The 25,398-nt window shown below is 36.3% G+C and overlaps 1 protein-coding gene and 1 long non-coding RNA gene across 21 annotated transcripts in view; both read right to left on the bottom strand.

Annotated features, from left to right (window-relative positions):
- RPS6KA3 (ribosomal protein S6 kinase A3) overlaps positions 1-25,398 on the bottom strand; it is a 151,731-nt gene that overhangs the window by 65,941 nt on the left and 60,392 nt on the right. For 8 of the 20 annotated variants that reach the window (XM_081565977.1, XM_081565990.1, XM_081565979.1 and 5 more), the window contains one exon: positions 7,822-7,878. In XM_081565977.1, coding sequence (XP_081422103.1) covers positions 7,822-7,863 — 42 coding nt within the window. In that variant the 5' untranslated portion in view covers positions 7,864-7,878. Of the gene's footprint in view, positions 1-7,821; positions 7,879-13,701; positions 13,802-14,719; positions 14,814-20,664; positions 20,947-25,398 lie in introns of those variants that run through there. The other 12 variants (XM_081565983.1, XM_081565985.1, XM_081565989.1 and 9 more) reach the window with 5 other exon arrangements.
- Positions 18,256-23,151, bottom strand: LOC145536540 (uncharacterized). The gene is made up of 2 exons (XR_014075878.1): positions 20,778-23,151; positions 18,256-18,479 (listed from the first exon to the last, which is right to left on the bottom strand). It is a non-coding gene; the product is annotated as an uncharacterized LOC145536540 (long non-coding RNA).

Here is a 25,398-nt window from a genome sequence, read left to right as displayed (position 1 = left end):
CTCAGCATGGACCATCAGAGCATGGAGTCCTCTGACCAGATGAGAAATGATAGAAAATCCTGAAGTCCAGGAAGGTATCCTCGCTTGAGGAAGTATACAGTAACTTACCTTCTACTATGAAGGCAATCTCTCTCTCCAGCTTTAGCAGAATAAAGGATAAAAATAAAGTCTCTCTAACAGGTAAGGGAGAAGAACAAAATACATTGGCTGGAGCAAGTTAACTGGTGATAAATTCAACTAATTATACATAAATATGAATGAACATGCAAAGAGGGCTATTAAACATGCAAAAAACGCAGAGGTACCAGAGATCACATTGCCAACATCTGCTGGATCATTGAAAAAGTAACAGAGTTCCAGAAAAACATCTACTTCTGCTTTATTGACTATGTCAAAGCCTTTGACTGTGTGGATCACAACAAACTGTGGAAAATTCTTAAAGAGATGGAAATACCAGACCATCTTACCTGCCTCCTGAGAAATCTGGATGCAGGTCAAGAACCAACAGTTAGAACTAGAGATGGAACAATAGATTGGTTCTGAATTGGGAAAGGAGTACATCAAGGCTGTATATTGTCACCCTGCTTATTTAACTTACATGCAGAGTACATCATGAGAAACGCTGGGCTGGATGAAGCACAAGCTGGAATCAAGACTGCCAGGAGAAACATCAATAACCTCACATATGCAGATGATACCATCCTTATGGCAGAAAGTGAAGAACTAAAGAGCCTCTTGATGAAAGTGAAAGAGGAGAGTGAAAAAGTTGGCTTAAAGCTCAACATTCAGAAAACTAAGATCATGGCATCCAGTCCACTCACTTAATGGCAAAGAGATGGGGAAACAATGGAAACAGTGACAGACTTTATTTTGGGGGGCTCCAAAATCACTGCAGATGGTGACTGCAGCCATGAAATTAAAAGGCGGTTGCTCCTTGGAAGAAAAGCTATGACCAACCTAGATGGCTTATTAAAAAGTAGAGACATTACTTTGCTGACAAAGGTCCGTCTCGTCAAAGCTATGGTTTTTCCAGTAGTCATGGATGGATGTGAGAGTTGGACTATAAAGAAAGCTGAGCGCTGAAGAATTGATGCTTTTGAACTGTGGTGTTGGAGAAGACTCTTGAGAGTCCCTTGGACAGCAAGGAGATCAAACCAGTCAATCCTAAAGAAAACCAGTCCTGAATATTCATTGGAAGGACTGATGCTGAAACTGAAACTTCAATACTCTGGCCACCTGATGCGAAGAACTGACTCACTAGAAAAGACCCTGATGCTGGGAAAGACTGAAGGCAGGAGCAGAAGGGGACGACAGAGGATGAGATGGTTGGATGGCATCACTGACTCGATGGATATGAGTTTGAGCAAGCTCTGGGAGCTGGTGATGGACAGGGAAGCCTGGCGTGCTGCAGTCCATGGAGGTCACAAAGAGTTGGACACGACTGAGTGATTGAACTGAATATGCAAACATTCCTGGGGGAAGGAGATGGAGGAAGGTGATAACTACCTGTTTATTCTGGTATGGATCAATTTAATTAGATAAATTTTCTAATACTTTATTAGACACGTGAAAGAAATAATTGTACTTCAAGTACATATAGACAAGAAAGGGTTGAGCCTTCAGAAAGCCAGAAGAAAGGAAAACAGCAATAAATTCTAGAAGATGGAAGGTGGATCTAGGATATGGGAAGGAAGTAGACTGCAGTGCAAAGAACAAAAGGAAGAGAGGAAGAGATGAGGTGTGAAGAAGTAAAAAAAAAAAAATTCAGCCAGAATGAAACAACTCTCCCACAAACAGAAATCAGGGGACATGTTTAAGAAATCACAGGGGCAGCTCCATATGTCAAGAAGGTCTGAGTGAAGGTTAAAGGGTCAAATAATGATGCAAGGCTTATATAACCAAAAAGTAGCAGTACCTAGTGTTTTCGATACCCTTTCAATTCATTGTTCCCTCTAGTATTTATATGATAGCTAATAACCTTATACTATTTTCTTCTGACTCACCAATTTCAGTTATTACCTTTAGGCATCCTATTATAGATGACAACACTCATAACACATGCTTTGGTTAAATCAACATTTAGTCTTTATAAATATTATGACTATGTAAACACTGTTCACTACTTGAAGGAATACACTATAGTTACATTTCTCGTACACATTTTTTTTAAGTTTATAGTTGTTTTGCTTTAGAACTTGCTTTCTTTTCTTTGTCCCTATCTCAAATTCTTCTCTTTGTGTCTCAAGTGAATTTTCAATACTCAAACCTATTGGAGAATTCATAACTTCTAACATCTTCTCCCCTGAAGACAGCCCTCCTGGAATCATCTGTCTGCTTCAATCTGGACTGAGGACTGTCTAAGTGGACTGAATGAACTAATCTTCTGAAAGTGAAAGTGAAGTCGCTCAGTCGTGACTGACTCTTTGCGACCCCATGGACTGTAGCCTATCAGGCTTCTCCATCCATGGGATTTTCCAGGAAAGAGTACTGGAGTGGGTTGCCATTTCCTTCTCCAGGGGATCTTCCTGACCCAGGGAACGAATCCGGGTCTCCTGCATTGCAGGCAGACGCTTTTACCCTCTGAGCCACCAGGGAAGCCTTTATTCATCATAATGGGAAGGAACTTGCTCATTGTGCTTTTGTAAATGTTGGGTCTTTTGTTGCCTGAATCTCTTTCCTTTACTTAACAGTCTTCTACTGTTGGCAGAGCCCATTTTCTAGGAACTTCCAAAGAATAGGTACATGTCTGAAAATATCTTCCTTGAAAATCATTTTCACTAAGCATTTCAAAGGCATTGCTCCTTGATTTTCAACTTTCAATGCTGAAATGTCTGATACTGTTCTTATACCCACTCCTTTATATATGGTATTAAAAAAAATCTCTAAAAGCTTATCTTAGTCTGTTTGGGTCACTCTAACAGAAGACCATACAGTGGGTTGCTTACAGTAAACCAAAGAAATTTATTTCTCACAGTACTATACACCAGGAAGTCCAAGCCCAAGTTGCCAGCAGATATGGTGTCTGGTAAGGACATGTTTCCTGATTCACAGATAGCCATTTTCTTGCTGTGTTTTCTCCTTACACAGCAGAAGGGGTGAGGGAGTTCTCTAGGGTGTATTTTATAAGGGTCCTAATCCCATTCATGAGGGCTCTGCCCTTGTGACCTAACCACCTCCCAAAGGCCCCACCTCTTAATATCATCACATTGGCTTCAACATATCAATTTTGAGGAAACACATTTAGCCCACAGTAAAACTTCTCTTTATCCCCGGATCTTCTCTTTATCCCTGGTGTTTTGATATTTTATAAGGACCCTTCTTTAGAGTAGGGTGGTCTTTCTGGCTTATTTTAATTATTATTAACAGGCTTTCAGTAAGCCGTTTTAATCCAGAGACTCATGGTCCTCATGTTGAGGGAAAACAACTTTATCTGGTATTTTAGTATTCTACCTAATCTAAGAGCATGATTATCACTATAACATTAAGAAAGAGAAAGTGATGCCAATTAAAATGTGTCACACCTTCAATCATAAACATTCTGATTTCAAAGATATTAAGATATAGGGAAAAATATGTATCTCATGCTACTTCTTTCCTAATTTCTTCCCCTCCATTTCCCCATTGTCTCTTTCTGGAATTCCTATTAGGTAAATGTTAGATTGCTTCTCTTTCATTTTCTCTCCTATTTTCTCTTTCTCTTGTTCTATTTTATGAAGTTTCCTCAATTTTAGCTTCTAAATATTCTACTGAAAGATAAAATATTATAATCATATTTTTAATTTCTAAGAGTTTCTTTTTCTAACTAAAAAAATAGCATTCTACTTCTGTTTTAGAAAATCAATTTCACCTCTTAGCATTCAAAGGATATTAATTTTTCTTTTTCCTGTATTGTCTCTTTCCCTTAAGACCTTATTCTTTCATGTTGGAAGCCTTTCTCAAGTGTCTGGTGATATTTGGCTTTTAACTCATATTTAAGAGTGAGGCACTAAGAAGTGGACCAGATATTCTGGAGCTTGTCAACTGGTAGTCTTTCTTGTAGGTTATCTGGCCAAGCAGCCAGCCTTTACAATGAAGATCTCCCAAATGGCAGTTATCTGAAGGTCTTTTATCAGGGATCATTGTTTCTTCAGGAAAGATGACTCCACTCTCCTGTATGGAGGATATGGTCCTGGCTGGTGAAATGAGTAGGGGTAGGGGATCACAGTACCATTGAGGAGTAGCCTTTCACTTCATCTCCCTGTTTCCAGCCCAGTGTCTCATCCCACTTACTACTATGCCTAGGCTTCCCCATGTCTTGAGCCTCTTTGGTTAATTTTTCTCTATGAAATACTTTCTGTCTCTTCCAGGAATAGGAGAGGGGATAGAGTGAAGGCTTTTTATGTCGACATTCAACCAGTCGCTATTTTCAGCCTGGGGCGTACCTCCACTTTCCATAGTACTAGATGACCTCATTCTTGAGCTCTTCTGGGGCTCTGGGGCCCTGAACAAGGTTTCCTTCCTGCTGATATACTCCTTACCAGCATGTAGGTCCTACAACTCCATCTTTTTATGATTCTTTTATCTGCTTTTCATATTTATATATTGTAGTTCAAATAACAGAAGTCTTCTCATTTCAAAGACCACTTTTCTGTTTTTTATTCTCCTTGTTGTTTAGGGTGATAATATCTCAGAGAAGAGTACAAAACCAGCTTCATTTTGCCATTTTAAAACTACAAGTTTCCCTTGTGTGTTTTTGTGTCTCTAACAAGTTAGCAGAGTTCTTGGCACCAAATAGACCTTCATTAAATACTTCATTAATGAATGACTAGATGTAGTCAGAGTACAGACTCAGCTGCTCTAACAAAAAGACCCCCAAATGCAAAGGCTAAAACAAGAGAAGTACCTATTTTTCTCTCATGGAGCATTCCACAGTTACAAGGCTATGTTAGAGTGAAGAAGTGTCGCTAGGTCCTTAGGTCATTAAGGATCCAAGTTTCTTCTTTCTTGTTATTCTATATCCATTCTATAGTTTTGTTGTGGCCAAAACTGGCTAATCATCACACTCTGCATTCCAACCCATAGAAGGGGGGGTTCAAAAGGGGGTCAATCAACCTACAAGAAAGTCTAGCAGTCAATGAGTCCCATACATAGTTACTATCTTACAGTTTCTAGGGGCCAGGAATCCAGGCCAACAAACATGTGACCTTGGAAGCAGACCCTTCTCCAGTCAAAGTTCAAATGACATTTTAGCCCTAGCGAACTCCCTGACTGTAGTCCATGAGAGACTCTGAACAAAAGGACCCAGTTAAGCCATGCCCATATGCCGGGAGCCAGCTCACAAGATCCCCACTCATGACAGAGTCATGAGGAGAAGGACTGACGAGCAGAGCAACTCAGGCCTCAGGGATTCTCGAGAGGCTGCCTCAGCGCTCACCTTAAAAATGAGATCTCTCTTTCTGACGCTTGCTATAATAAACCTCTTCTTATTTTCTATGACTTAGGCAAAAGACCTTTCCTGATTCCCTACTAAAAAAGAACATTCTGAAACCTCATACCAACAAGGCCCCTGAACGGTAGCACCCTAAATAAAATTATCTGGGATACAGAGTATACTGATCTAAATTCCTTTTGCTAACATATTGGTTTGTTTAATAAATGTACCTGTGCCTTTGGAGCTAATGTGCATAACTGCTCCCTAGTAATAAAACAGCATTGAGAGCCCCCGCACAGAAAGCCCCCATGGGCACAAAAACCCTTCACAGGAAAAAAAGGCTTGTTAGGAAATACAAAGAATATTGCTTTGTGAAACTGTTACTTAATCTATATTTACTCATTATGTTTTTTACTCTTAACGTATTTAGCCTATATAATGAAAACATAATAGTTAGAGATTTATATAAATAAAAATTTAGCTTTAATACAAATAATAAGACAATTGTTGATTTAACTGATGATTCTTACTTAAAGCTGAACTTCAGCTTGCTGTTCTATGACTTTATGGAACTACATTCTTTTCTGTTAAGCTCAAGGCGTAGAGTAAATTACCAAAAACAGGTTTTACCTTGAAACTTCCTGTTGATGAATTCTTTCCTGATGTGCCCTATACAAAAGTATTCTGATTGATCAACCTTTATCAATAGAGAGTCACAAGGTGTTAGCAGGCCACCAGGCCAGAAGATGATGTAAACAAAATGAGGCTTTTTTGTAACTAAAGACATGCAAACGGCTTCGATGAGGGTCGAAGCTGCTGGCCCATTGAGCTAACTTGATAGGCCCATTAAGATATACCCATTAAGCTGAATTGGTATGTCCCTTAAGCTGAATTGGTATGACTCTATACGTTACATTTGTTTCTATGTACCACAAAAATATAAAAGCTGTCTTAAAAATAATAAAGTGGGAAGACACTTGGAAAACGCTAAGACTCGCTGTGTCTTCTCATTCGTATCGCCGACGCCGTCCATCCTGAGGGAACCCCTGGACCTGCTGGAGCTGGACTCCGGCACCCATATTCCTGGCCCACAGGAACTGTGAGTTAATGAATGTATGTTGGCTTAAGCTACTAAGTTTAGGGTAATTCGTTACATATAAAATAACTACTACAACATCTCAACTTTCACTACTTAACAGTAACTGACAAAAACATGCAATTGTACATTAAAGGCAAATACAATTTAAAAATATAAGGCTAAGAAATATTTGACAGTCTTTTGGATTTAATATCATTAAAGAAATATTAAACATTAGGCTTTCATCTTATACCTGGTTCCTGTCATGGGGAATGATCTCAACAACTTAACCCACATTGCTGGTAGTTTCTTAGTCCTGCACTTTTTCAACCTATTTATCTCTAGAATGCAATCTTCTTTCAGATGTAAATGTCACTAATGCTGGGAGTACTCAGAGGGAAAGTATGAGCCATGTACGTAGAATATCACAACGGAAAATGATTTGATTTTATACTACAGAGGATAAAAAATTGGAATGTTTTCCTTCCAAAGGAATTGTTATAGCAAGAAAAACAAGGTGGCTGATGGCAGAAAAATCAATATTAATACTAACCGTTTTTATATTTGCTTACATGCTAATAAAGATGTACTATAGACCAATGAAGTAAACTGACCCAAATAATCTGGGAGGTGCAGAAATCTAGACCAAATCTGAAGGCAGCCTCAGGCACTAGGCTCTACATGTTAGCCAAGACTTAATTCACGCATTCTTTTAATTAACAAGCACTGATGGAACATCTACTGGGTACTGGATGTCGGATATATGGATGTAAAACAAGGAATAATAATAAATAATGCAAAACTATAATAATAATTGTCTTATACATAGAACAAAATGATGATAATAACTAAGCTGCTAGCAATGGTTATCTTGTAAGAGGAGACAATTTATTTATTTGTTTCTTTAAAGAGTGCCTATTATGTGCCAGGCATTGGTCAAGGTGCTGGGATTCAGGACTGAATTAAAAAAGCAAGATGAGGAAATGGTAAACAATCATTTTCAACATTAAACATCTCTAAAAAGCATGACCATTTATTTATTTCACCAATAAATCTATGGTTAGGTTTTTTTTTTTTAAAGCAAGCTTTAAGTTACTAATGAAAAACTTTCAACAATATAAAGTCTGTCTTTATAATCTGTCTTAAAATCAGGCTCGTCAAACAGTTTTTAAAAATATCACTGGCATATTCAAGAATGTATTTTGGTAAAGTTAATGTGAAAGCATCAATAAGTTTCCAACACTGTAAAATCATTACTTTGCCCAGTTTAAAAATGTTTAAATTTTATGGTATCTGATTTATCTATATCCCTATGATACAATATTTTACTTACAGTTTGTGGATTAATCTCTTCCTCTCCCATAGGTTCATCCATAATTTGCTGTCCATTCTGTGAAAAGCATAGCAAGTAGAAAGTTACCAAAACAGATTTCACGTCAGTTCAAGTCAAACGAAGGCAGACAAAACAAAATCATATAGCAATATTTTCACTCCTAAAGGGTTCTAATGAAATAAAGAACCACCATTTAAGTATGCGGTTGCCAATTTGGAACAGGTTGTGCTTCAAAAGTTAATGTGTAAATTGATGTTTAAAATTATAAAAATATTTTTCCATGGAAATGAGGTAATAACTGATGGTTGCCTTTCCAGGTAATCCTTGGCAAGCCCTTGAGTTTATTTTAATAGTTAAATGCATTACAATGGTCTTATTTAAACCTCACCAAACATCATTTACAATACTTTCTATGGCAAAACACATTCTAAATTCCAACTCCATTGATAAACAATCAGGGCAAATGATTAATTATTGGGGGGAAAATTAAGCTAAATCTCTACATCAATAGAGATTCCAGATGGATTAAACATTTAAGTGTCAAAAAGTAAAATTATACAAGCATTAGAAGAAAACACAGGTGAGCACTACTTATGAGGTAAGAAGGGTAGAAATCATAAAGGAAAAAAATGACATTTGAATCCATAAAAGTTTAAAATGTCTCTGTCAGACATAGATAAAGACAAATTGATTACAAAAAAAAAAATAAAAGCAACATATGACAAAGGGTTGGTATCCTCAATACATAAAGAACTTCGTTTTACAAACCTGTAAGAAAAAACACTGAACTTCAACAGAAATGAGCAATAAGGGGAAAAACAGCTCAGCCTTAGTACTAATCAAAGAAATGCATTTAACTGAAAGATACTTTTGCCTTTCAAATTGGTAATGATTTACAGAAAAAAATAACACCCAGTGCTAATACAGGTATGGGGATAAGAACACTCTGGATATACTGCTGTAGAGAGTGTAAATCAGCACAACCTTTCAAGAAGGCAATCTAAGCCTGTATTTAAAAAACAAAAAAGACACATAGAACTTTGAAATGCCTCATCATTTTGACTTCTTAAAAAAATGGACAAGTGTGCAAAGATGTACATATAAGAATGCTCACCATAACTTTTTCCAAAAAGAACTCCAAATTGGAAACCTAAATTCCTAACAATAGAGAACTAGTTAAATATATTATGGTACATCCATATAATGGAATACTATGCAGTCACTAAAAATGATGATAAAGATGTAAATTTATTGACATGGAAAGACAGTCACATGTAATAAGTGAAAAAGCAGTTTACAAAACAGTATGGATTGTAATGATCCCATTGTAAATAAATATATACATGTTTTAATGTATATATTTGTATGGGAAAAACTCTGGAAGGATATACACCAAAATGTTAACAGTGACTATCTCTGAGTGATAGAATTTTAGACAATTTAAATTGTCCTGCTTATTTGGATTTTCTAATGTGTCTACAATGTCTACAATGAATATGTATTATTTGCATAACTAAAAACAAAACAAAAGTCAGGTATACGTAATGTCTTCTCTAGCTCCCTCACTGGAAAAAGGAGTAATGCCCCTGGCCACTTGTTAATTCAACAAAGTACAAGGATCTAAGCTAAACATCTTTAGAGAATTATCAACTAGGAAATAAAAGGTAGCCATCCACTATGCCACATCCCACAAGAGACATCTGCTCTGAATTTGAACTCCCCTCTGTACTCTCCCTATCTCTATTTATTCATCCATTCATCATCCATCCATTTCATTTCATTCATGCTATGTTCTAGGCACCAAACTGGAGATGAAAACTTAATGAAACATACCCTCATCCTAAAGATTCATCCTACAGTATCTCATAGGTTTACTGACCCATAAAAAGGGCAACTTCCATTTTCAAACACTCATAGAGTATGTTCCAGGGTTAGGAAATGCCCACACAAGAGTACAAAGCACAGAAATGGTGCCAAAATAAAGAAAAGGAGGAAGCAGGTATAAAATCTTTATTTTCCGAAGACACTTTCAGAGGCTATGTATCGTCCACTCCTATGGTAAGGACTCAAATAACACCAGGATACATCTTTCTCTTAAAAGCCACAACCATTTATTTAACTAAACACTGATCATTTTTATCCAAATATCCCAGAAAAACCTTAAAGGAGCTCTTAGAACACTGGTTTTGGAGTCAGACACCTAGATTCAAAGTCCTGCTCTTGTACTGATTATGAAGCCTTGGACAAGTTATTTAAACTATCTAAGCTCTTTCTCCATATGGAAAGTAGAGATTAAAAAGTCTTATCTTCAGAGAGCTGTGAAGACTAAATAAGATAATGATAATGATTTACCTGTCAGTAAACAATCAAAGTTAGCTATTTTAATTATTGTCAAAATTCAATCACTCCCTGTGCGGCTGATCAATTTGCTACTTCTCCTGCATTCACTGTCTCAGTGAATGGTATCATCATTAATCTAAGAGCCCAAAGTAGATTTTCTCACTAATTGTACATAGTGCTCTCCTCCTATTTACACAGATCTACTCAATGGCTCCTCATTATCTGGCTTTTAGAACCCTTGGTTTAACTTGAGCTACATTTATATCTTCCACGGGAATATAATTTGAGAATCAGCTGCTCCTTGCGATTTTCAATGCAAAGTAAGAATCACAGTTTGTAACTTACTTTTTGGTATAGGAGAAACAGCACTAAAATCTGAATTGGTAGACCAGGGGTAGAGTCCTAGATCTGCCACTTAAAAAGCTTTATGATTTGGGGCAATTCAGAGAGTCTCCTGATCCATTACTTTATATCTGTTCAAAATGGGGGTACCTGCCCTGTCTACTCAAAGAGTTGTTGTTAAGCTCAAAACTGAGATAACTCATAAGAAAATACATTATAAACTATAAGAAGATGTACCAACACAAATTACTATTATTAAGGTAAGGTAGGTTCAAGAGGATAAAATAATACTGCATAAAGTCATTTTGATCTTAGTTTTCTGTTCCAAATATACAAACATACTCATATCATATGCTTAAATTCTTTCTATCCCCTTCTCACCTATATTTGAACACTATCAGGACAAGAAAGTACTATACCTCACTGGGCAGCTTACTATACTATTTCAGGAAAAGCACTAGCTGCTAGATAATGCTCTTCTTCATATAATAACTTTCCTCAAACGCAAATTCTCTTTAAGAGGATTACTAACACACAATGGCTAACTTGTCTGTACTCTATCTACAAAGTCACGGAAGTAAATCTACAGCTGTGACTATAAATGCAAAGAATACCTCAAGTCTGTTCTTTTCTAGATAATTCAAGTTCTTTCAAACACTCCATTTAGAAGATGAGACCACTTTCTTTTCTGAGCATGCAACCAATTCATCTTAAATAGTGGTAAAGAGAATTGTGTGCAATTAACACTGCAACCTTGATATAACCAATGCAGAGTAAAGGGCATATCACCTCCCTTGTTCTACATAATAAACTTATATTAATGCAGTCCACAAATGCATTATTTTTGGAATGTCCACAACACATCGCTGAGTCATACTATTTCTTTCGTTAAATTCTTGTTTTCTTCACTTACACTGCAACTAAGCCCTCTATCCTCTACCTGGTACTTGTTACTTAGTCTTAGAGCCTTAAATTTTTTTATTCATCTTTTTCCAGTTCTGATTCATTGCTACAACCTCTACAGATTAGATTCCAACTCTGTCAATCAGCTTCACTATTTTCGGCTTCATGTAATCCATAAATCGTACAATGCATTCTCTTTTCTGAATTTTCCACCCAGTTAATTAATATAATATACTAACAAAGCAATCTAAGAAAAAAGTTAAGTGAAATATAATCTAAAGGTATTTTATGCTCTACTTTTTTTTCAAACTACTAATGTTTCAGCCTTTTTTATATAATTATTTATTTTTAATTGGAGGATAAAAACATCTACTTCCTGAGTTTACGAAAGATTAAGAACTTTGAACAATTTAATTTTTTTGACTGATTCACTTTATTTTTTTTTAATTTTTAAAGCAGGAAAATATAAAAGCTAATTTTATCCTACATACCAGTGTAGCGTTACCAAAATCAACCCCAAAAGGCAACTTTACTTCAATAAACCTTTTGTATCACTTCAGCAGAACAAGGATTCAAATACTAACCATTTAGAAATGAGGATAATTACCTCTGCGGTTAAGAATTTTCCCTTCTGAAAAAGGACTCTTGACTTCACTAGAGATTAGGTTACATGGACCACTAATGTGACTCACTATTGTAATACTTATAATCTCAAAAGTTCAAGAAATAATACCAATTAAACAAGAAAATTTATTTCTCTAATTTTAAGAAACAAATAGAAAAAACACGTGGTCTGAATCTGGCTAGTACCAGGTTTAAACCCCAGTCCTGTCACTTACTGCTGTAGTTAACTGGCTAAGTTACTTAACATTTTGAGCCTCAGTTTTTTTTCATTTGTAAGATGCATATAATATCTACTTCACGGGGATGTTTTAATTAAAAGGACTCACCAAGGGACAGTAGATGCTCAGTAAATGCTACTTCCTGTCCCCTCTTTGCCTTCAATTGACTGTGTAATATTTCTATTTCTACAGTTAGCTTCCAAAAGTCATAATGCAATGAAGAAGTACAGGAGAGTATTGAGATACCTGTTTCACCACTTACTACAGTCAATTTCCTGCCAAGCAGGGTGGAAGAGATCATTCATATGTGTGATATATTTTTATACAATGTGGCTAAAGAATGAGTACGAGTGAAAAAGAATAGTTTAAATGCGAGGCAAACGTATTTATCCTCTCTCATCCCACCATAATGCCTTCCAGCCAAAAAATCAGAGCTTGGCAGACTGTACATATGCAAATATTATGTGAAATACTGGAAAAGGTTAGGAAATGCTAATCATGCTTTACTCTGGTAGTCTGAATGTGTAAAAGTCAAAAATTAGAATAACAGACAATATGAGTCTCACCAGAACAAATCAGACAAAGGAGACTGTTAGCCTCAGTTTCAGCAGGTATTGTTTTCAACACAACTTCTAATGTTGTGGTATAAAATTATCACATAATTTTCCTGCTCTTAAGAGGATAAACAATTCAAATCAGTAATTATGAACCAAGGTTTCAGGACTTCTAGAATATTGCAAAGCATTTTAAGGAAAATTTTAAAAACATTAAAATCAAGAATATTTTTCTAATTAAAATTTTTTTTATTTTAAGCAACCCTATTAAACAGATTGTTTTGCTGTAATGGTGTTACTACCATGCACGTTCTAGGCTGCTTGGTAGTTTGCTATCACTAAATATAAAATAACTTTTAAAAAATGCACTGAGTCCAGCAGAAGACCATCTTGCACAAATACACTAGGACTACAAAAATGATTTGTGACTCATAAATGCTACCTTGAACTTAGCAGGACATATCATCTCGTGACATCCTACCACCTAGAAATGAAATATACATATGAACATTGGGAGAAAAGAATTCCTCATAGAGAACAGCTAAAACAACAGGAAGGGAGGAGGAAAAGAATGGGGCCAGAGCCTTAGTGTACTAATCTGGAGACCCAGGTTGTAGATATAAACAAGAACCATGCCTTTTTTTTAAAACCGTCCTCAAGTTTCCACAAGTATATCTGCCTTCCAAACTCCCTGATATCAGCAGCGGTTTTCCTGCCCAAAGCATATGGCAGAGGATTTTCATGAAGGTGCTGACGATGAAGCATGAGAAACCTCTCTAAAACTTCAGTTAAGATAGCATCAAATTGTTCAGAATCCAAAGAATCTTCTATGCAATCACATTGAAACAATAAGAAACAAGCATTTTATATTCTTAATAAGGAATGTATATAATCCTTACCAATGTGACAGGATTAAGAATCAGCTCCTCATTTATCCTAAGGAAATATCAGAGATGTGCATAAAGACTATGTACAGTGATATTCATCATACTCATTATACTGAAAAATAGAAAACAATCTAAATGACCAACAGGGGACTGGTTAAATAAAGCATAATACATCTATTCATACGGAGTAATACTATGCAATGGTTAAAATCAGGGCCTCAAAGAAAAATTAATGATGCAAAAATATGACTGCAATATAAGTTAAAAAGGATACAAAACTAAATCATATGATCCCAATTTTGCACACCCCCCTCCCAACATGTGTGCATGTAACTGGAAAACATATAAAATCTTATCAGTAGTTACCTGGGTCATAGGATTTTCTTCTTTGTACTGTATTTTCAAAATTATATGCATTTATTATATATTATTTTATAAAGATAAAAAACAATCAATGTAATTAGAAAAATCCATTTATTTCTAGCTAAGGTGCTATTACATGGGCTTTGCTATTCCTCTAGCACCTAAAGGTCTGCTAGTACTCAAGACTATTCTATTTTCTAGACTAGGGTAGGAATGACCACTGGTTATATTTACATTATTAAGTTTTAGAAGAATCTTTCAGAAGCTTTTTTTTTCCCTCTCTGGTGGTTTCCTGTGGTTGTGGCCTCAGAAAATAGATAAGTCTTTAGGCCTGAATCCATCTCATTCTTTTGGAGTGTACCCCTAAGGGGAATTCTGCTTATGAAACAAGAGTATGTTGAGATAAGAATAAAGAAATGAAAACATGGTAGCCAAAATTAAATCTGCATTGTGAATAGCAAGTATCAGAATTGACACTGCAGAAAACAGAATCCATGCCACGGAGGACAAACTTGAGTAAATGAAAAAAAAAATGAAAGAAAAGATTAAAAAACTATGAGGACAGACATAGAAATAATCTATGAATAACAGATGCTCCTAAAGAAAAACCAGCAGTTTAATCAATCAAAAGTATAAGAAAACTTTCCAGTTCTGAAAAAAAAAATACCTGAGACTGGAGACTGAGAAGGTTCAACAGAGATCATCAACACCAAGACATGTCCTGGCAAATGTTTTTAAATGTCAAGGATAAAGATATAATCCTACAAGCATACAAGCAGAAAAAAATAGGTTATTTTCAAAGGAACTAAAATCATATTGACCTCAGATTTCTCCTCTGCAACAATAAAATGCCAGAAGACAATGAAGTAATGACTTACAGAGAGTTAAAAGGGAAAAGTTAGGATCTAAGAATTTTATACCTTGTCCCAGTTCTTCACGTACAAAGGTCACAGGAAATTATTCTTAGTTCTGCAAAGTCTTATAAAATTTCACCACCTTGGTAGTACCTTTTTTCATGAACTGTTCAAAGGTATGTCTTAGACCATTGAAAGAGAATCAAAATAAGAATTCAAGAATACCGAGGTAGGAAAGAATTGGTAAAGTATATTGACACCAACTTAGTATCTAGAAATAACTGAATAAAATAATTAACCCCAATAAAGGAGAAAGGGTCACTAATGAAGAATAAATAACTGATATAAGTATATAAACAATATAAAACTTTAGAAAGTTAAAGGTAAGATTTGTAATCTTAGGATAAATTAATGTGGACTGAAAATAAAAGAGGTAGTGGAAGAAAGGAAAAACTAAGATTCTAAATTCTGTCTTTCCTAAAAAGACATTTAAAAGCCACTGCTTTTAGTAACTAGCTAATAAACTTTGGAATGCTTTGGAAAACCATAAAACAACTGAGAATTATAATTATTTATTGCAGTCCAAATCAGTGGAGAATACAATATAATAACTGGCAAAGACTGTGAATAGTATCTTACGTAGGCATCCCATTCAACCCTAAGCACATGAGGTAGGTATAATTATCCCTATTTTACAGATGAGGAAACCAAGGTTCAGCAAAGTTAATTAGTGAATGGCAGAAGCAAGATTCAAACCCAAGTCTTTCCAGCTCTGTAATTCTTTCTTCAATTTTTCATAACCTCCTCAAACAAAAGAATCCATAAGGCAGCAGAAGAAACCAAGCCACAAAAATAAAAAACTTAAGATGACGGAAATAATTCCATTTTACACCTATTTACACCAAGAACTGTAAAGTATCTACTTAAAACAGAGTATCTTAAAGGATATTTGATGCTATTACAGAATTATTGATGTTTTTATGAGTGATGATGGTATGTTAATTAGATGTTTAAAAAATTCTTCATCTTTTAAGAAATACACATGTAAATATTTATGTCTGAACTGATGTATTAGCTTCAAAATAATCCACTGGAGCCAGGGAGGGGAAGGGAGATAGTAGTGTTTGTGTGATGGGGAGTACAGATGAACAAGAGTGGCCATGAGTCGATAATCTTTGAGGCTGGGCTATGGAAACATGGTGGTTCATTATTCTATTCTCTCTACTCTGGTATGTGTTCAAAATGCTTGATAATAAAAATTTAATGGTCTTATGTTGTATTTTTAAAAAGCTTAAAAAATTCACATAATTATTTACTGCTTTAAAGAGAAACCCAAACAAAAACAGATAAGCAGAAACAAGCATAAAGAAAAAAGAAGAAAGCAAGTGTTTGCAATAATAAGGCCAAAAATAAAATGTGAAGACCTTAAACTGATTAAACAGGTGATTTGATCTGGACTAAATATATAATTAGTACTTAATGCATATAGTAATAATAATTGCTATCACTTACTGAGCAATTATCACACACTAGGCAAGTCCATCTTTGATGCTTCTAACAACTCTGTGAGGCATTATCACTAATTTACAAATGAGGAAATTAAGTCAAGACGGGTATGTCAATCTTTGAAAGCACTGACACACATGCACATGTATCCTCAGCCCCTAACAAAATGCCTGGCTGGCATACAGTAGGTGATCAATAGATATTTGTTGAATAAGTAAAAAAGTCTAATATCCTGCCTAAGGCAAATAAGCAAAGCCTAAATTCAAACCTAAATCTGATTCTAGAACCCCTACTCAATCACGTTTAAATCTTTTCCTAATGATATTTCATAGTAAGAGTAAAGATGTTCTATTTTTTCTTTTATTTCCTTTTGTGCATATTTCTCTTTTTCAGATTTTCTACAAAAAAAAACCCCACTTGTTTTTTTCAAACAAGTCATTAAAAATAATATAATGCAGAACAGTACTGAAAAGTTAATCACAGACTAACCTAATCACAAAACACAAACACTGACATGAAATAAACAGAAACAAGTAGAAGGGGAAATTTTAGCACACTAACATAAACTAGCATAATGAATAGAATAGGACGAAGCATTTGACGTAACTTACATTAGAATAGGTGGATACTGAATTTTATAATGTGAAAAGAATATGGGTTCAACTGTCTATAAAGTTATAAAGACCAACTGTGTTCCAGGCCATGAAGTAAATCCAAAATTCTTAAAAGCAGGAATTGTACCAGTATTTCCTGATTATGATAAAAAATACTGAATAAGGAAATAAATTACTCATTCAGAAATTAATATTACTCTAAGTAACTACTGGCTCAAGGAAATAATAATAGCTATTATCTCTGCAATTATTTTGTTCAAAGTACAGTGCTAGCTATGTTACATATATTCTCTCATTTAATCCCAATTAATCATTAATAAACCATGAGTCATGTTATTATATAGAGAAGAAAAAAGTTGAGAATAACTTGTCCAAGATCATAGAGGTATTAAATTTGCAGATAAGACAACTGAACCCACATCTGAATCCAAAGCTCACACTACTACACAGAAATGCCCTATTACTGTTAGAATTCAAGTACAGTCAACTACCTGTGCTCATTTTTCTCTATTTATAAAATTTTGTAATAAAAAGTGGAGAAGACTAGAATACTTCCTCAACACATGTTCTGAAAATGTCTGTTTATATTTCAAACTGCATAATCTCCTAAAAAAGATTCCTTTGAAAACATTAATATCCTCAAGAGGGCAATTAAAAAGGAAGAAACCATAAAATCAGATAAAGTAGGGAATATAAGGTAAACATGATTTACTACTAAATTTATTTCTAAAAAGTCACTATTTTCTGGTATTTATCAGCAATCCATAAGAGTTTCATGGAATCTTGGCCAGTATGGATTTTGTCTGCCACCAAGTGTAGGCTTCCCTCATAGATCAGTTGGTAAAGAATCTGCCTGCAATGCAGGAGACCCCGGTTTGGTCCCTGGGTCAGGAAGATCCCCTGGAGAAGGAAATGGCAATCCACTCCAGTATTCTTGCCTGGAGAATCCCCACGGACAGAGGTGCCCTGTACAGCCCATGAGGTCGCAAAGAGTCAGACATGACTGAGCCACTAAGCCCACAACTGTAGGCAAGCCCCTAAGCCTCTCTGATTTGTGGTTTCTTCATGCATAAGATATATGGATATCTAAGAGCTCTTCCAGCTTGAAAATGTTATAATCCTGTGACTTTAAGGATTAAAAGTATTTAAAATTTTGTGGGCTTTTTTACACCTGAAGACATTACTAATTCTGTTTTTAAAGCTGTTCTGTACGTTATTTCTAACTCTAGTTTCTTTTTTCTTTTCTGCATCCAAAATACAGTTTTATCTGTATCCTTTAGGGGTGCTTTGTATTCAAGTGTAAACAAGGATAATGCCAAAGAATGGAATGTACAAATGCTGTCACTTGAAAGAGTGCTGTGCTTTGTCGCTCAGTTGTGTCTGATTCTTTGTGACCCCATGGACTGTAGCCCACCAGGCTCTTCTGTTCATGGGGACTCTCCAGGCAAGAATACTGGAGTGTGTAGCCTATCCCTTCTCAGGGGGTGTTCCCGACCCGGGAATCAAAACGGGGTCTCCTGCATTGCAAGAGGATTCTTTATAAGCTGAGCTACCAGGGAAGCACTGAGCTACCAGGGAAGCCCCACTTGAAACAGAACTACTAATAAAAAGGAAATAAATGAAACATTGTTTTTCTGTGCAGATTAAGCAACCTAAAGCAATTTTATAATTTCCACAATCCAATCTTACTATTCTCATTTTACTAGTAAGGTGTCAACTTATATTTTAATCTCCTCTGTGTACTCTCAAAGCGACTTTTGCCTTCCTAACACCTTGAATCCCACCTCTTGGTACTTCATGGTGTTGACAGTATTTCATAAACATGTATGATGATCAGAATCACCTAAGACTCCTGTTAATAATATACTCATTACCTGGCCTTACCCCAAACCAAAACTGAATCAGAAGTTCTAGAAGCCCCATGGCTCAGTATTTCATTTTTTAAACAGGCACCTGAGATGACTCCTGTGATTAGGTAAGTCTGGGAAATCACAGTGTAGAGAAAAGATCATGGGCTTTAGAGCCTGACATATCAAGTTTCAGAACCTGGCTCTGCCCTTTATTATAGGTGTAACTTTGGGCAAGCTACTTAACATGAGTCTCAGTTTTCTAAACTACAAGATTTGAATACTAGCTATGCCAGAGGTTGTAATAAAGCTTAGTGTGCTTAGCCATTCTGGCTGCTCAGTGAGTGTTAACTTCTCTTTCCTCCTGCTTATCTTGCCAAAGGGGGTGACAAATGTGAATACTCGAGAGTATTCTGATGAGCCCCTTAACCTAATGGGTCCACTTCCATTTCTAGGGCTAAAAATCTGAGTAATAGATAATTTGTTAATGCATTACTTGGTTTGGATAATTTAGGTCTTAGGGAAAAGTCTAATAATTTCTTCTGGTTTCTGGAGGCTTATTAATGAAGCCCTCCTATCTAAAACAGATACACCATTATGCTGAGCTTCAAAGCCCAAGCTTTATTTGCTATAATAAATAGCAAAGTTTACTATAAATTGGCAAAATTACCAATTACTGTTTCCTCATTGGTAAAACAAGTGGTGCTTAAATGTTTGCTGAACTGAACCCAAAATATGTTACTGATAACATAATTGTTAATTAAAATAATTAAACTTACACACAGTCTTACAAACATCCTTATGAACAAAAAGACAGCAATAATAGCTTGCAAAAGAAACAAGACATAGGACTTGCTCAAATACACAATAAAAAAGAACTTAGCACCCAAGCAATATCAACTGTATCTTAACACGAAGTGTATTAGACAACTTTAGAACTGAAATTACTTAGGAAAAAACAATCTAAACTACTCACTCATTAACTATGCATGCATATATGTACACAGATACATATATTTAAAATTATCATATGTCTACACACAACCTGGCATTTCAGCAAGGTTTACATATGAAAAAATGAGAAATACAGTTTCTAATTACAGCTTGATAATGAATCCTAGCTGTATATGTATTAAGCACGTGTTAGTCAGTCGTGTCCAACTCTTTGTGACCCCATGGACTGCAGTCCGCCAGGCTCCTCTGTCCATGTATTAAGCATAAACACTATTAATAAGAGTATTCGACTATAATTGTTATATTAACTGTCCAGATAAGCTACACACTGAAAGAAATCTAAACAAATTAGAAAAAAAAAACCTAAAACTCTGGGAATATTCATTCAAGACAGAGACAGTTACCCTCAATTTTTTAAAATATAAACAGAAAATAACAAACACCGAATCCTGTTGAAAGTAATTTAAAGAATCATAGCTTTTCTCTCAACTTATTCTTTAATGCAACTATTTTCTTTCATTTAGTTCCTGTTCTTTGCTTATTTCCATGTATTTAATATTTTTACTGCAATTTTGAATTAAATCTTTTTCCATTATCATTTCTAACAAAGAAAACTATTTATTAATTTAAAAATATATACTCTGTTTAATACCACCTTATTAGACTATCATTGGTTTTAACAAACCTTTTTAGTGGTTTCCTTAGATTTCCTAAGTAGATGATCATATCACCTATGAATAGTCCTGTTTTATCCTTCTTTTGAATATTCTTTGATTTTGTCTAACTTCATTAGCAAACTCTTCTAGAATGTAAAATAGGTGAAAACAGCAGACATACTTTTAATGCTGCTGCTGCTGCTAAGTCGCTTCAGTCGTGTCCGACTCTGTGCGACCCCAGAGACAGCCGTCCACCAGGCTCCCCTGTCCCTGGGATTCTCCAGGCAAGAGTACTGGAGTGTGTTGCCATTTCCTTCTCCAAGGCATGAAAGTGAAAAGTGAAAGTGAAGTCGCTCAGTCGTGTCCGACTCCTAGCGACCCCATGGACTGCAGCCTACCAGGCTCCTCCATCCATGGGATTTTCCAGGCAAGAGGACTGGAGTGGGGTGCCATTGCCTTCTCCTGGTCTTAGACTACTTTTTAATAATATTAACGACACACTCTTTTATTTCTATTTCATTGTTTTTAATTGATAGTAGATACTGAATTTTGTCTAATGCTTTCTCAACTTTTCTCCTAACTTTTTAATTAGAAATGATTATATATTCACAGGAAGTTGCAAAAATAATACAGAGAGGTCCCATATACCCTTAACCCAGTGGTTACATCTTACACAACTTCCTGTCAAGACCAGGAAATTTATACTGGTACAATGCCCAGACCTTACTCAGATATCACTGGTTTTACAGGTTCTCATGTGTGTGTGTGTCTGTGCGCTCATGTTACACATTTTATCACATGTATAGATTCTTATACCACCAGAGTAAAGATACCAGTTCTTCACCACCAGGATCCTGCGTGTTGCCCTTTTATAACCATTCACCTCTCCCTCACCCTTCTTCCTAACCCTGGCAACCACTAATCTAGTCTCCATTTCTACAATTTTGTCATTTCAAGAATGTTATATAAATGGAATCATATGGTATGTACCTTTTCCCCACTCAGCATGAATTCCCTTGAGTGTGTATCAATAATTCATTCCTTTTAGTTTAGTAGTATTCCAGTATACCATGGTGGGAACATACCACACAGCTTGTTTAACCATCCACCCATTGAAGGACATTTGCTGTATAACTTTTGGATATTACAAATCAAGCTGCTGTGAACATTTATGTAGACTTCTGTGTGGACATGCATTTTCAGTTCTCTGGGACACATGTCCAGCAATGCGACTGCTGGGTTGTATAGTAAGTGTATGCTTAGTTTTTGAAGAGATGGCCAAAGTTTTCCAGAAAGGCTGTATCATTTTACTGTCCCATCAACAACATATGAGAGAGCCAGTCTGTCCACATCCTCAACAACATTAAGTAGTGTTAGCATTTTTCATTTTGGCTATTTGTTAGGGAAATTAAATAAATAGTCTTGATTAGGCTTCAGAGACAAAGCAGAGTAGGCCTCTGACCTTACTTCTAATCTGCCTGGACACTGCCCAGATGGTGAGTTGTCTGTGAGTAATTGCCTGCTGTGAGTGCAAGACTTGCAGCACCATATATAACGTGGAGGAGGAATCTTGAGATTGTTGTGCCCCTGGAGGGGGCGTGGGCAACCAAGCCCCAGGCTTAGCAACATTCCAAGTTTTACATGACAAAACCAACAGCATTAACATAAAACCAGAACTGCAATTTGGTCACAGATTGTTGATGAAATCAGTTTGCGCCCTGGGATCATAAACGGGAATCCCGGGAATCCCGAACTGCAATCTTTGAAGTCTCACCCATGGACCAGACGCCCTGCCTGGGACCCTTTCCCAATTGGGACTCCAGATGTGCTGACACGAAACTTCCCAGCACTGTTTAAGTCTGGATGTTGGTCAAAACCCAATTTGGTGATGTAGTCTCTGCTCTATTTCACTTTTAATATTAGTATATTGAAAGTAAGCTAGATAATTCTCTAATAAATATTTGTATTATTTGTTTGTATATAATGAGTGGCTTATTTCGTTAACAAATCCTTTGAACCTGAGACCAAAGTGAAAACTTTCGGCAAAACAGTATTCTAAAAGGCATGTAGATATCTCTCACTGTGGTTTTAATTTTCATTTCTCTGATAGCTAACCATGTTGACATGTTTTCATATGCTTATTTGTTTTCCATATACCCTCTTTGATGAAATGTCTGTTTGGACATTTCTAATTGGACTATTTACCTTTGTTACTGTTAGGTTTTGAAAGTTCTTTTATATATTCTAGATACAAGTCCTGTATCAGATACAGGTTTGCAAATACTTTTTCACACCATCTGTAATTTGTCTTTTCATCTCTGTAACAGGATCTTCTTCATAGAGCAAACATTATAAATTTTGATGAAGTCCAATTTATTTTCTTTTATGGGCTGTGCTTTTGGTATCTGGTCTATGAACCCTTCCCTCAGCCCACGGTCCTGAAGATTTTCTCATATCTAAATTCTAAATGTTTTAGAGTTTTATATTTAAATACATGATACACTTTTGATTAGTTTTTGTATAAAGATTAAGGTTTAGGTTGATGAATTTTTTCATCTTGCATGTCACTTGCTAATAGAGACTATTTTTTATTTCTTCCTTTCCAATCTGTCTTTTATCATGTGTTTTGCACATTTTTAATATTTTTCTTCAACTGTTGAATACGGTGGACTACATCAACTGATTTTTGAATACTGAATCAGTCTTACATCTTTGGAATACAACCCACTTGGGTCATGGTGTATAGTTCTTTTTATATGTTGCTGGATTTGTTTTGCTAATATTTTGTTGAGGATTCTGTGTCTATATTTCTAAGGGTACTGATGTGTAGTTTTCTTTTCTGTACTGTCTTTATGTTTTGGTATCAGGGTAACACTGGCCTCAAAAGATGACTTGTGATATGTTTCCCCATCTATTTTCTGGAAGAAAATATGTAGAATTCATGTTATTCTTGATGTTCCAGATCCTTCTTTTACCACTTCCTTTCTGCTTGAAGAACTACCTGCAGTCATTCTTTCACAGTCTTACTACAGACACATTCTCTTAGCTTCCCTTCATCTGAGACGGCTTTGGTTGCACCTTCATGATAGAAGGTCATTTTCACCAAGTATAGAATTTGGGGTTGCCCGTTCTTTTCTTTCAGTACTTAAAATACAGTGTGCCATTTCCATCTGGCTTCCATCATTGTTCCCCTGTAAGTAATAGTTCATTATTAACTGCTTTAAGATTCTTTGTCTTTTAGTTTGATTTTTTTTAATTTAATTGTAAAATACATGCAACATAAAATTTAACATCTTAACTATTTTTTAGTGTACAGTTCAGTATGTTAAGCATATTCACACTGTCGTGCAACCAATCTCGAGAATTTTTTCATCTTGCAAAATTTAAACTCTATAGCCATTAAATAATTTCACATTTCCAAAGGTTTGATTTTGATGCGTCTAGGTGTGGATTACTTTAGGTTTACATTATGTGGGGTTCAATCAGCTTCTTGAATCTGTACGTTTGCATCTTTTGCCAAATTGGGGAAATTTCAGGCATTATTTCTTCAAGTCCACCTTTTTTCTCTGCTCATGTGGTGACATGAATATTAAATTTCCTGTCAATGTTGCCCAGACCCCTAAGACACTCTTCATTTAATTTTTGGTTTATTTTTACTCTGATTTTCAGATTGAGCAATTTCTACCACTCTATCTTCAGTTTTATTGATTCTTTCCCAGCCATCTCCATTCTTTTTTGTTTTTTTGGCTGTGCCACATGTGGGATCTTAGTTCCCTGAGCAGGGATCAAACCTTTGCCCCTTGCAGTGGAAGCCCAGAGTCTTAACCACTGGACTGCCAGGGAAGTCCCTCTGTTCTTCTGTTGAGCCCATGTAGTAAGTTTATTTTGGTTATTGTATTTTTCGGTTCAAAAATGTCCATTTTCTGCTTTATTTCTTTTCCGAGACTAATTTTTCATTTGTTTCAAATTTTTATACTGGCTGTTTTAAAATCCTTGTTAGAGAACCAACATCTAAAGCATCTCAGTGTTGGTATCTGGTGCCTTTTTTTCTCACTCATGATATGATTTTCCTGGTTCTTAAGCAAACTTCAACTGCAATAATGGACATTTTGGAGAATTTAAGACTCTGGATCCTATTTACTCTTTTTTAGCAGGCAGTCTACCAGCTGAGGTGTAGTGTGAGGGCAGGGTGAGTGTGTATGTTCAGCTTCCTGCTGGGCTCCGCCAACACCACCCTGGCAAAAGTAGAGCAATGACTCACACTGTCTTTTTGCAGATGGGTGGGATGGAAGTTCAGCTTCACTCTTGTTCCTAGTGAAAGTGGGGCACCAACCCGCACCACCCCATTGCCACAGAGTAGAGGTGTAAGCTCAGCTCCCTGACAGATCCCACTGACAGTAGGGAAAGGGGAAGTGGAGGGTTGACTCACATTGCTTCATTCCTGCAAGGCAGAGAAGAAAGTTCAGCTCTTTTAAAGACCCAGCTGACAACAGGAGAGGGGAGAGGGGGGAGTGGAGTGCCAATCAGCCCTGTCATCCACCACTGTTTTGCCTTGTAGCTGCCAGATGGGGGTGGCACCTGGGCCTTACTGTATCAGGGGAGGGGGAAGCAGTGTTGACTAGGCCACCTCCAACCATCTTGCTCTACCTTGTTGATGCTGGGTGAGGGTAGAGGCTCAACACTAACACAGGGCAGTGGGGAGGCTTAGCCGGGACTAGCCCTGCCTCACACCACCTTGTTATGTCTCACTTCTTTCAGGTTGGGTTGGAGGCTCAGTGGTTGCTGGACCCCACAGACACTACTCTAGTGAGACCACCACCTCCTTCTGTAGGGAGTGGGACAGGGGTGGCGGTGAGGGAATATTGGGTCCCTGCACAACCTGCCAAAACCACCCAGCAGGGGGAATCAAAGTGCT

This window comes from Giraffa tippelskirchi, chromosome X (genome assembly GCF_054371585.1).
Source record: "Giraffa tippelskirchi isolate mGirTip1 chromosome X, T2T-mGirTip1v1.2.pri, whole genome shotgun sequence".
Classification (NCBI taxonomy): domain Eukaryota; kingdom Metazoa; phylum Chordata; class Mammalia; order Artiodactyla; family Giraffidae; genus Giraffa; species Giraffa tippelskirchi.
This window is presented reverse-complemented; position numbering and strand designations above follow the sequence as displayed.